We start from the raw sequence: 13,651 nt of genomic DNA on the forward strand, positions 1-13,651 counted from the left end.
TATGTTCTCTGCTTGCCTTGCTTTGCCTTGCGCCTGATTAAATCCACTTATGATGTTCTTATAATTCTTATAATGTGGGAGGAAAACTGCTAGCATCAAAGCTTGGCAGAGACAACTTTTAGTCCTTTTGAAATCCAGCATCTCCACATAAGTATTTTATGCTAATTTTGTCAAGAGGTCTTTCATCAGCTCTGTGGTTGCAGACTGACTGCATCACTACAGACGTTCTTCATTTCACAAGAGCAAACAGCAAAACTAGTACTCGCTCTAGGGTGCATAAACAAATTGATATTGTAAACATTCAAACAATGTAAGCAAAGTCTATAAACATCGTAATAATGTTTTATTGGCTTTTATTGGTTTATTGACGTTTAGGAAAATGCCCAAGAAAACATCACATCAGTAAATCAAACAGTGTGCACAGTAAAAAGGTAGTACCAATCTGAAAACTCTGACAATAGACGTCTGAGGTCTCATCACTTTGTAGTTTGCTGTTAATACCAGCTGGGACTGGGTGAAAAACTCTTTAGATCTGAAATAACTATAGAATGACGACATGACTTCAGAGGTCTATAGGGAAAATGATTGGTGTTCATATAGTGCTATGTGAACAAATTGCAAAGTCCATACATTTTGTCTTATGTACATTTTGCTCTGGATGTCATTGTATGGTATGATTAATGAAATCAATACATAGTCAAAATAAGAAAATTGTTAGACATTCCTGAGCACTGAACTGACAAAGACTGGCAACCTCACCAAAATACCCCACACAAATCAGCAAGCTTTGTCAAATATGGTAGTTTAGTGGCTTTTGCTGTAGCCTATAATTTGTGTAGCTACTGTTACATGATATTGTATCATGTATGCAGCAATACTAGTATTTCAGCTCCTTGACAACCTTATAATTCAGATGATGTGACATTCAGGGGTAATAAATGTGTGGATAAAACATACTTTGAACATTTTTGTCAGCCATAGGGTGCCACATTGGTGATTTTCAATAACACAATTAATTTTTCCTATAGAAAAAATAGGATTTGACCCGGAATTCCTTATTTGGGAGTCACCAGAAGTCATGAAAGTGCAGATAAATTCACAGTGTATAAAAGAAATGAAATGAAAGTGCTCGAGCTTAAAGCAGAATTGGGGCCAGGTTGTGTTTGGGACGCTGCTGAGAGGCATGGGCATATTTCCTTTGGAAGTTTGGATGCCCTCCAGTCTCCTTGGTCTGCTCGAAGGATTTATCAGGGTAAACGTACCACATCACGACTCCGGACGGGTTGATGGTGATGGTGAAATGAGTGTTTACTGATGGCAAAGACACAGTTTCATCTTTGAACACATCATAGGCCTGTGAGGGAAAAAAAATAACAGTGAAAACACAAGATTATTTTCTTAAAAACACTTTATCCAGTTTTTTCAACATCCTTTAAATGATTTTGGAGTTTTATTGTTTAATGTGCACTTTTGAAGTAATGTATGGTATAAAAGGAGCTTACTTAGACTTTCATTGGGAACACAATGAGGAAAATGGATACATACATATATAACAATGGATATATAAACTCTTATATACAGCTACTGTATCAAAGCAATAACAGTTTTATTTCCTGGGGCCAGTTGCACCAACAGGGCTTATGCCTGGTTGTAATCTAAGCCAGTGGTCATTTTAAGACCGTTGCACCAGCTGGTCATAAGTTAAATACTCGCCAAGACTTTGCGGAACTTTTAACTAACTAACTTTTAAGCCAACGTCATCTGCTGGCAGCGGGTGGTGCAGGCTGGGCGCCTTGCTGAACCTTTACATGATAAGTCTCTCTATTGTGTGTTTTTTGGTTTTCATGGTGGTGAATGTGAAAGTAACAGAGTGCTTACATCCCTGCAAAAAATCTGATCAATAAACAAGCACACACATGTGCAATTTAGTCCACTTTCATCCATGCAGTCAGTCTGAACTAAAGGAAAGAGATAAAATATCACAGAAAAAGCTGAGGTGCAGCCCTTAGAAAATGAACTGGGCATGACAACAGTCTGATGTTCTTCAGAGATGTTACATAACAAATGCTCCTATCTGAGGCTGCACCTACTGAAGCTAAATCAGTACTCAAGCAAAAGTTTTGATACTTGCATAAAACAATTACACAAGTAAAAGTACTTTCCAGGCGAGAACCTACTTAAGTACTTAGTACTGCAATGGAACTTCTCAGTACATTCAGCATTTATCAGCAGCGGAACTGAATATTGTGCAGCTCTGCTCTTCTCTTTTAGGGATTCAAAGTCAGAGATATAACAAATCACAGAGTGGTACATATGTCGCCACTATCAAAACAATTAGTAACTAAAACAAATGGCTAAAATATAACAGAATAAAAAGATTCCTTTACTCATTTTAGTAGAAGCAATAGTAATATGATTTGAAATCCTTCCATATTTTACTGAAGTACATGTATTGAGTAACTATGCTACCCCACTCTGAATAGGTTTGTACATTTTGTTACTCAACCGCCTTTTTATTATTTTTGAAACCATGTTTTGCGCCACCACTTTTGGAAGTGGTCCATCACTTTGGACCCCCACCCCTGGGGTCAGAAATTCTTTCTTCTGATATTATGCATTTGGTAGCAATCTTGTATGATAAAGTCCTCAACTTGAACTTACTGCTAGTGTTTAGAACAGAAGCAGACTGCAGAGCTGTTCTTTCAGAACTAAAACCTGTGTTCCACACACAAAAAATGTGAAGAGCTGCGGTGTTTTAGGGGTGAGTTGAAAATACAGGATCAAAAATGAAATGCTATTCTACCGTGTGCTGTCCTTCTAAATCCTCCCACGCTGAAGTTTTTATGGAGTTATGACACTTAAGCTTGGGAGGAGAACCACATTCACACCTCCTCCTTCTCCAAATTATATGCCCTATAAATTTCTTAACAGTTTCCTGATGGAAACTTCACATCCCACCACCACCCAGTCTCCTCTCATAACTGGTCTGAATTAGTGAACGATGTCCAGCTCGCCTGAAGGCAAAAAAAGTCACCCAGAACTCCTGCCCAAACTTCTCAGTTCCTAGACTTAGTTTGGGGTGTGATCCAAACTCACATATTCTTTTTAAACTGTAGCTGATGTTTATCCACTGTAAGCAGCCTTAAAAATATAATGAATATGAAAGTTTCACAGTTTTGCTGAAATTACACCTGCTTTGTATATTTTGGTAGAATCAGCAAGTTGCCATTAGTAGGTAGCTGTGGTAACTGTTACTGTGGCATGTGCTTCCCATTAATGTGCACTGCTAAGAACGCTCGGTCATTGTTGCACCATTGTTGCACTTTGGTTGGTGCAATGAACACAAAATCCTCTCTGAAAACTAGTTTTAGACCTATTCAAGCTGGATTGGTTTTAAAAGAGGAGGTCCGGTAATGTAATTTGTGTTTGACTGGCTGATTCATATGGAAAAAAGTGTCGTGTCATTTCCCTAAATTACCCCAAATAGCCTGGACTGAAATATCACTGAGCAGATGTTTACAACAGCAATAAGCAACAGAAGCCAGCTGCTTCAATGTGGAGCCATGTAAAAAAAAAAAAATAAAACACTAGACTAGGCATGGGAGGAGACTTCAAAATCATCAAATCAAATGGGAGGATTAAGAAATTGGGTCAAATAAAGCTCTATTTGTCTTCAGGTTGAAAAAAAATAAAAATGGATTTGGTATTTTCTATTATCTGGGTTTATTATTATATTATAATATTTATTAATATATTATAATAATATTATATTATTATATTTGATTCAAACAGGCTACAGCTACTAAGGGAGCTCTGAGTTTGGTGATTATAAAAGGTAATTAATTCCAGAATCATTTCTTAGTAAAACCTATGGACATTGCAGATCATACTGGATTAAAATCATGGATCTCAGCAGTAATCTCTCAAATTACAACACCTCCACAGGTAAAATGAGGTCTAGCTTGAATAGGGCTTAAGCTACGACTGACTTAGCAGTTCAGACCAACTCAATTATTGACCTGTTGGTGCAACCGTCCCCTGGTATAACTGGTATAACTACAACTATATCACTACATAGATTAAAAAACTATGACATAACTTGCTTCTACAGTCTATGTATTAGGATGGCAAGGCCAATTCAGTTGTTTCTGCTATACATTGAAAACATTTAGGTTTGAGATCAAAAGATGAATGTGAGACAATAAATAAGAATTTCAGCTTTTGTTTCCTGATAGTTATATCTAGACTTAGAACGTGGCACATGTGGTAGTGTTATTTAAATTAAACTAAGTAACATTTAATATTTGATTGCAGTAACTGCAAATCAGCAATATTGCAAACCACTGACTTCACTTCACTAAACTATACCATTCTTCTTTTAAACTTCTTGTAAACTATAACCGTTTGATTTCTGGCTTTTAAATTGAACTAAACATTTAAATTGAATCGTAAACTGAATCGTTTTTGACCATGCTTAGGATTGTTAGTTGCATTGCTGATGGAGTGCTGTCTGACCGTGTAGCTGCTGGATGTGTAGTTAAGCAGACTGAGGGTCGAGTGGTAGCGGTAGGGCATGTCTGTCCGTCGACTCAGGAACACTAGGGCACTCGCAGACTTGGACAGAGGCCTCCAGAACACCTCAATATGGCCCTCATCCTGAGACAGCAGAATATCAGGAGTTAGCCACATTAAATCACTGACTATTAGAACTAGGACTTCATTCTGGCCTTCAGGAACACAAGAAACCCACTTCTACAATAGAGTTAACTTCTGATAACATTCTTATGGGATTCTAGTAGTTTGTTAGTTCTAATCTAACAGCGATTCACACTAATTATTTTTTAGCTGTAAATACTCAGTATTTCACTTAAAGCTTGTGACAGACGTATTACCAGAGTCAGTAGAGAGGCCTGGTATAGAGCTGCTGCTGCTGTTTTCCATTTCTAACAAGCCACTAATTAGGCTGCCACTGGTGTTCACAATCAGTCACATATCCAGAGCTTCCAGAAGGACTACACTGGCATTTTATCTCACAAAATTGGTGTGTCACATATATGACTGGTTGATTCCCATGTCACTTTGAAATTATGACACTTAATCTAATGTGCTAGGGCTTTTCTTCAGCTCTTAAAATCCTAACCAGTAGGAAAGCTCACTATGCCTACGAAGATACTATGGAGAAAAACTATTCCTGATTGGACAACTTTCTATTCAGTGTTTCAAGAACTCAACTCTGTTGTTTCCATCATAACCTAACAATGAAACAGAGTAGTACTGTAATACTTGCAGAGTTTAAATACAAGCATGATTTTATTGAATAAAAATGTATGTATTTTTTAGTTCCCAGAAATCACAGGCCTTCTCTAAAACAAATGTGAGCTAAGCTAACATTCAGAAACACTGCCGACTTCTCTGGGCTTCATAGGACAAAAGCTCAAATACTATGTTTTTGTACCACTTTCAATGTAATAAAGGTAAAACAGAATTTACTTATCGCTGCTTCCAGTTTTTATTAGCATTTCACAAACTGTCCCAAATTTTTTGGAATTGGGTTTGTAAATTCAGAAACAGTAATTTTGTAGGGTATTGTGTACACATACAGTACTGTGCAAAAGGCATCTAAGCAAATTTTTTAACAGTTTTAAATTTTTAAACCTCAGCAGTGAGTTTATCACAATATACATTTGAATAAAGTCATATTCATAATTCAAATAAACATAAAAACAATAAAAAGTAACAAGGGTCCATATTTTTCCTTGACACCTTCACAGCTGCCACAGAGACTTGTTAATATCATCAATTACATCATGAGCACAATTTACTGAAGCACTGATTGGTCAAACCAGGAGTTGCTTTTTAACTACATATAATACTGGGCTTCCTTGAGGAGAGGTTTGAAAATGGTTAAACAAACACACTAACATCCAGAAAATGACTATTTATTTTATATATATCATTAGTCATTATTAATTAATATTCTATACATTTTGTTATTCAAATATTAACACTTTTCTCAGCAAATAAACACAAACTACACAAATAAATAGATTTTGAATATGTGTCTTGGGTGCTTATGACATGATTAGACCCTCCCAGTCCACGTGTTCATGTTTTGGTTTCGCCCATCTGTGTTTTTGTTTTGGTTTAGTCCAGCCCCTTGTTTTGTAACTCCTCCCCTGATTGTCTCCACCTCCATTGTTTTCCACCTGTCCCTCATTATCCCTGCTGTATTTAAGCCCTGTGTTTGCATGTTGTGTTTGCTGGTCTTTGTAGCGGTCTTTGTCCTTGCCCTGTTTGCTGTATTGGTCTTCGTTTGAATCTCTGTGTTGTTTGTAGTGTTTGATAGTCTTTTGTTAGATGCTCTGTTCTTTATAGTCATGTTGGAACCACAATCTCTATGTATTGGCTCTTTGACCCTGGACCATTATGACCCTGATTCTGGATTTGCCCTCAATAAAAGTCGCTTAACTCTGCACATGCGTCCAATACCCTTTTTTAAGTATTATTATTATTATTAGTAGTAGTAGTAGTAGTATTAGTAGTAGTAGTAATAATGTAATTTCCTAATGCATTACTAATTACCATTAGTTTAGTATAACAGTATTCAGCTTATTCATACTTGGTGTTTACTTATCTTCAATGTAGCCTGTCGGTACAACCTAACTGATCTGAAATATTCTGTAATATATTTACCTGCAGGATGCGTCTCCCCTGGATGCCCAGAGGGTCCTGATTGATGGCAATGACTGCTTTGTTCTGTAGGATACTCCGGGCCTCTCCAGTTAGAGTTCGAAGATCATTTGACATGATCAGAGGAGCAGCCATGATGGCCCATAAGGCCATCTGAGCTTGTGATTGCTCCATATTCAGCCCAAAGTTCCCAATAATCAACTGAAAGACAGAAAATAAAAAGAGTATGAGCTTAAATTGACTAAAACATGCTGGTTTTAATGAAGTGCTGGTCATTAAAATGTTTTGTGCAAGAAATCTGTAGTGCATGCCTCCTCTTACAGCTCAAGGTTATGCTACACTCATTGCCATTATTATACTACATTATAATTTCCATGGTTACAGCACACCCTATTTCAAGGATACTCTACACCTATTTTCGAAGTTAAGCTACTCTCATTTCCAAGGTTACACCACACACGTTTCCATGGTTACGCTAGGTAGGTCATTGAAATTTGTTTGAAATATTCAAAATCATACAATAAAAAGAAAAAAGAAGATGTAAATCATTTGATAAGATATTTTACTTTGCGTTTCTGCCCATGTCAATAACATTATAGCATTATAGCTATGAATTAGCTAATAAATAGGGAAATAGGGTCAGTTCTCGCCACACAAAATTAGATTTTGTCACCTGCTTGCTAGCCAAGCAGACCAGGGCAGAATTTGGTCATTTTAGCGACTTAGCTACTTTTTTGATTATGTTAATTTGGGGAGCAATAAGGGTTAGCAGAGGCAAGCAGTAACGTGGACTGACCATATCGGGGTCATTCCAGTGGCCAGGCCCTGAAACAGACTGGAGATCAGCCTGGTTTTGGAAGAACCAATCAACAATCCTCATGACACTTTCCCAGGAGTCCTCAATGTCATCATAGTTACGCCACAGATTACAGATTTCTCCCAGAAAACTGTAGTTTACCTGCAGGGCAAAAAAAACAAAAAAACTATGACATCACCTGTAGGGACAAGCATCTGAGAAGCTAATTCAAACGTAGTGTTAGACATCAACTGCAACGTCAAGCTAAAGTCGTCAGTTATGTGTTCATTATATAAAACCTATTTCATTTACTGGTTCATTCACATTATTTTACTTACGCTCGGAGGAAGTCCACCACGGTACATAGGCCAGCTACAGGAGTAGGCAATCGGACGTCCAGTGGCATTTAGAGCTTTGGACATTAGAGGAAAACCTGTAGAACGCAAAACAGCACGTGTTTAAGTTCCATAGATTATATTATTATAGAAGAATATCAGCACCAGAGATATCAGCACTCTTAGTAAAGATGAGGTTAAAAAATGTTTTTTGATATTTTTCATTTTGATCTTACATATAAATATGAGTAAATTCCTTACCTACCTAAATATATACATCAGCTTATATACACATTATACTACACTCAAAAAATGAGTGGTGTGTTGTCTTAGTAACTGATATTTTATTATAAGTAATGAAAACATACATATTTTCCTAGTTAGACCCTTCTACAGTAGTATTGGCTATAGTCTTCACTAGATATTCTCTGATAAATCTGTCATTTATCTAAATCTGTGATGAAATCTATGACTTTTAAAAGGCTTTTAAAGTAATATTTTCAGTACATTTGACATATTAGGCTGGATAGACCTAAGAATGAAGTAACAAATGCTACAGCAAAGTGTGTACATAAGCTCACCCTCATAAGCCTTCATGGTAACGTATTGTATCATAGTAATAAGCTACAATCACAGAGGAGGTCATCGATATATTGATATGATATTAGAGGTTCTCAGCCTTTCTACTGCAATGCCCAAATATTTTCACTATAAAGCATGAAGGCCCACAGGAAAAACAAAGCTCATCTTTTTGACTATTTTCAAAATAGTAATGTTTGAGTGCCAACCCTCATGATATGCAGTGCATATGACTGAACATGAAATATCACATAACATATGAGACAGATGAGACTTGCATTACCTAGTTTTGTATCAGAAATCAGGTAGAACAGTGGCAAATTAAGCAAAACGCATGTTTTATGCTCTCAAGTGAATGCCAATCAAGGGTGTTTTGTTAAACTTAGAAAGTTAAACAATTATTAAATTAAGTTCATAAAAACGTATTTCTAGTTTGTACTATAAGCTCCCCAACTGGAAAAGAGATGCTATTATTATTATTATTATTATTATTATTTTATTATTATTTTTTAACTGAAGGGTAAATTGTTCTGCTAGCATGTTCCTACCCTTCTGTTGTTCATTAACATTTGAGTAGCAGCCATCAAACTTCAGCATGTCCACCTCCCAGTCTGCAAAGGTCTGGGCGTCTGTCTCTATCTGATCCAGCATAGTGCCCGGGTAGCCAGCACACGTTTGTTTGCCCATGTTGGCATGAATGCCCAGTTTGAGTTTGCGGTCATGAGCATAATGTGCCAGCTTGTGGATTCCATTTGGAAATCTGGAAACAGAAAGAGAAACATCAGAATAAAAAGAATAAAACCAATTGATTGATTATTATATAAAGAATCTGATCTAATTTAAGAGAGAGAGAGAGAGAGAGAGAGAGAGAAGAGAGTACCTGATAGGGTCAGGCATTAGCCTTCCCTTATTGTCTCTGGACATGAATGACCAGCAGTCGTCTATAATGAGGTATTTATAACCCAACTTCAACCAGCCATCCTCAACCAACCGGTCAGCCATGTCTACAAATAGAGCTTCACTGACACACACACACACAAACAATAATAATCTGGGCCGCGTAAAGCCTGTAAATATTTTCTGGGAACTAAAAAATGAACTGAAAAAGCTGAGCAGAAAATTAGGAAGTCATGAACTGTGGGTTTTTCTTCATGTTTTGACTGATTTTTGATATTTACGGCCCAAACTGAAGGCCTAGCAATAATCGTCATGGTCCTCCACAGTTATACATTACACACAATAAATGTACAGTACTGTGTGAAAGTTTTAAGCATCTAAGCAAATTTTTAAACAATTGACCTCAGCAGAGAGTTTATCCCAATATACATTAGAATAAAGTCATATTCATAATTCAAATAAACATAAAAAAATAAAAAGTAACAAGAATTTCTTGGGTCCATATTTTTCCTTGACACCTTCACAGCCACCACAGAGACTTCTTAATATCATCAATTACATCATGAGCACAATTTACTGAAGCACTCATTGGTCAAACCAGGAGCTGCTTTTAAACTACATGTAATACTGGACGTCCTCAAGGAGAGGTTTGGAAATATATATATATAATGTTCTATAAATTTTGTTTATTCAAATAATAACACTTTTCTCAGGAAATAAACACAAACTACACAAATAAATAGATTTTGAAAATGTGTCTTTTGCATAGTACTGTATATATATATATATATATATATATATATATATATATATATATATATATATATATATATATATATATACATAATAAACATGTTAGTTCAGTACCTGATGCAGTTTTTAGGGTCATTCCTGCAATCAGTGTTACACCGGAACCGCCCCCAGGACATCCAGCCCATAGGGGGCGTCCTCATCAGTCCATTGTCTAGTGCCAGTGTGGGCAAAGCCAGCATCAGCAGTAATATTACCTTCCAGAGCATCTATGAGGAAAGAACATGTATTAAAAACTGTTAAATTACAAATAAATACAATTACAGAGGCAATTCAGCCAACACCTGCCTGTGGTAATGGAACAAGTAATAGAGCCTTACAGCCTAGTGGTGACAGTTATGCAAACTGCATGCACATTTGTCTAGATATTTTTTAGATAACACTGTCATATTCTGTGTGGCATGTGGCAAGTATGTGGTAGTTTAGACAAGCAGCTATATTAGCCTTGTGGCTCTAGTGAAAACCTAAAGACATCCAATGTGTCTTACTTAAAGAGAGCACTTTTGAACACAGCTGAGTTCAAGGCCCTTCAGTGCTGCATATGAGGTTATACTGAAACGTATGCAGTCCAAATTAAGAGTGACCATACAACATAGTGCCCTTTACATCCTTTTGATCTTTCATTTAAACTATTAACAACATTTTTTTTAAATACAATGACTGAAAAATAATCTTATTAGGAAGTGAATATTTTCCTCGAACCTGTGTGGAGCACAATTATTGGCACCCCTCCATTTCATCCTCCTTTTGGAAAGGTAACAGCTCTGAGTCCTCTTCTATAACTCATAATGAGACTAGCAAAAGATCTGAGATCATTTCTCCATACGGAACCTCTCCAGATCCTTCACACTGTAGACCTCTTCAGGTCATCCCATGCTTTTTCTATGCAGTTTAGGCCAGGTGACTGGAATGACCTTGTGCTTTGGATCATCTTCCTATTTTAAATTTAAGCTTCCTGGCAGAGGCCGTTTTAATTTCATTGATACTTGATGGAGTCAATGACACCATGTATCTGAATACATTTTCCAGGGTCTTTATAAGAACAGCCTCATAGCATCACAGATCCACCACCACACTTCACAGTGCAGATATATATATATATATATATATACTCACTTGCCAGTAAAAGGTTGGACTCCCTTTTGCCTTCAGAACTGCTTTAATTCTTCATGGCATACTTTCAACAAGGTGTTGGAAACATTCCTCAGAGATTTTGGTTGGTTATTTGAGTTACTGTTTCCTTTCTATCATCTTGAACCAGTCTGCCCATTCTCCTCTGACCTCTCACATCAACAAGGCATTGTTTTCCACACAACTGCCGCTCACTGGATATTTTCTCTTTTTCGGACCATTCTCTGTAAATCCTAGAGATGGTTGTGTGTGAAAATCCCAGTAGATCAGCAGTTTCTGAAATACTCAGACCAGCCCGTCTGGCACCAACAACCATGCCACGTTCAAAGTTGCTTAAATCCCTTTCTTCCCCATTCTGATGCTTGGTCTGCACTGTCTTGACCACCTCTAGATGCCCAAATGCATTGAGTTGTAATTGGCTGATTAGATATTTGTGTTAACAAGCAATTGAATTGTACCTAATAAAGTGGCCAGTGAGTGTTGTATATTGCAATGGCATATATGTATATACAGTACTGTGCGAAAGTCTTAGGCACCCAAGACACAATTTCAAAATCTATTTATTTGTGTAGTTTGTGTTTATAATGTTTATATATATATATAGTATTATATGTAATTAAAAAGCAGCTCCTGGTTTGACCAATGAGTGCTTCAGTAAATTGTGCTCATGATGTAATTGACGATATTAACAAGTCTCTGTGGCGGCTGTGAAGGTGTCAAGGAAAAATATGGACCCAAGAAATTCTTGTTACTTTTTATTGTTTTTATGTTTATTTGAATTATGAATATGACTTTATTATAATGTATATTGTAATAAACTCACTGCTGAGGTCAATTGTTTTTAAAAATTATTAGATGCCTAAAACTTTCGCACAGTACTATATATATATATATATATATATATATATATATATATATATATATATATATATATATATGCCATTGCCAAGAAAAGAAAATATCCCAGTAGATTTTTTTTAAAAACTGAAAGCAAGACTTGTAATAAGTATTGAAGCTGTAATAAAGGCAAGGAGTGGCTGCAGTAAGTACTGAACAAAAAGGTATTACATTTACTTGTTGAGGCTTTTGTGTACTTTTCTGTTAAATCAAATGTAAAATGTAATGTAAAATCAAATGTAAAGTTTTCTGCTTATTTTCCTGACACAGAAATATTAACAACTTTGTATCAGTCATCTGATGAGGAGAATCAAGTGCCTGTCATTTCTGTTAAATTCTATTAAATCTCATTAAATTAAGGGTAATTTATGACTGTCACACTGCACCTTATATGACTATCAGGACAAAAGCTTGAGCCTGCATTGTTGTCATGTTTAACAGAGTTTGACAGCGCCAGAGGCCTTTTATACATTGCATTAAAATTCATGAATTTTGTGAGGAATAGATCAATACAAGGGCATCTAAATTACTTAAAATTTCACATTCATTTGTGTCTTTATAAAGTTACCATTTTGGAGATTCAAAGTTTTGTTCCGACAGCTGCGATATACTGATCTACTTATTTATTATGTATTATAAAAATATCTTCACTGCTAGTCAAATGACAAAGGCAATTAAATCAGCACTCAGTTCCACACCACATACACTGCACCTACATGATTTTCCTGCTCTGGCACTTGTGATACTCGTCATCATGTGATTACCAAACACTTTCCGGAGTCAAGTATCTTCGAGCAAAGAAACAAACTAACATACAAACAAAAAATAGTGCAGGTGGTCCTCACTCCTGAATATGCTGCAAATTATGCCCAAAAAGTACAACTTAGAATAAAAGGCTTTTAAACTGCAGGCTGTGCAGCGACAACAAACACAAAGAACTCAGTCATGTGATCACAGTGATCTGGCATAATCCACTGTCATATGCACAATATTATCATTGATGAGCATTTTACAGTGGAATACTTAAAGTCTAGCTTTTAGTTATGCACTTGCTTAAAACAGAGCTGTAGTAAGAAGTATATAAACATAGGTGTATTTTACCTCTAACACGTCTCACACACTCTCCAGCAGTTCCTCGTTGGACTTGACTTCCTGCTATTACGTTTACACACATGGCAAGTTCACGCAGATCAGCTGCTCTGAGGTGTGTCACACTTAGACTGAAACAGGGGCCGTTCTGAGCTGCACTTCCTGGCTGTGTTCATGCAGCGAATACAGCCAAAGGCTTCCAGGCAAACTTCCAGGCCTCACTTTCTCTCTTAAGGGGAGAGTAAAGTTTTGGCTACTGTAATTCAGGATGGCTGATTAGGCTTACCTGTCTCTTCCACTAAGAGCAGTGAAGAAGTAACAGCTTTGCTACTATTGTTATATGACATACTGTTTCCATTACACATTACATAGCAGCATGGTGCTTTTCCACTGATCTAAGTCATTTAAAACAGTTCTCCACATGTGT

At 36.5% G+C, this 13,651-nt stretch overlaps 1 protein-coding gene across 1 annotated transcript; it reads right to left on the reverse strand.

Moving 5' to 3' along the window:
• Window positions 1-326: 326 nt before the first annotated feature.
• On the reverse strand, window positions 327-13,359 carry LOC108441230 (alpha-N-acetylgalactosaminidase-like). The gene is made up of 9 exons (XM_017720647.2): window positions 13,237-13,359; window positions 10,165-10,316; window positions 9,281-9,421; window positions 8,949-9,160; window positions 7,825-7,919; window positions 7,487-7,648; window positions 6,694-6,891; window positions 4,516-4,656; window positions 327-1,354 (listed from the first exon to the last, which is right to left on the reverse strand). The coding sequence occupies exons 2-9, from the start codon at window positions 10,314-10,316 to the stop codon at window positions 1,136-1,138; spliced, it is 1,320 nt and encodes a 439-aa protein (XP_017576136.2). The 5' UTR covers window positions 13,237-13,359; the 3' UTR covers window positions 327-1,135.
• Between the last annotated feature and the right edge of the window lie 292 nt (window positions 13,360-13,651).

Source organism: Pygocentrus nattereri, chromosome 19 (genome assembly GCF_015220715.1).
Source record: "Pygocentrus nattereri isolate fPygNat1 chromosome 19, fPygNat1.pri, whole genome shotgun sequence".
In the NCBI taxonomy this organism is placed as follows: Eukaryota; Metazoa; Chordata; class Actinopteri; order Characiformes; family Serrasalmidae; genus Pygocentrus; species Pygocentrus nattereri.

Coding starts and splice junctions, on each gene's coding strand:
- LOC108441230 (XM_017720647.2), bottom strand. CDS start 10,316: ATGCTCTGGAAGGTAATATTACTGCTGATGCTGGCTTTGCCCACACTG. Junction 9,422..10,164: donor GACCCTAAAAACTGCATCAG/GTACTGAACTAA, acceptor TGTGTGTGTCAG/TGAAGCTCTATTTGTAGACA. Junction 7,649..7,824: donor GTGGTGGACTTCCTCCGAGC/GTAAGTAAAATA, acceptor TTTGCCCTGCAG/GTAAACTACAGTTTTCTGGG.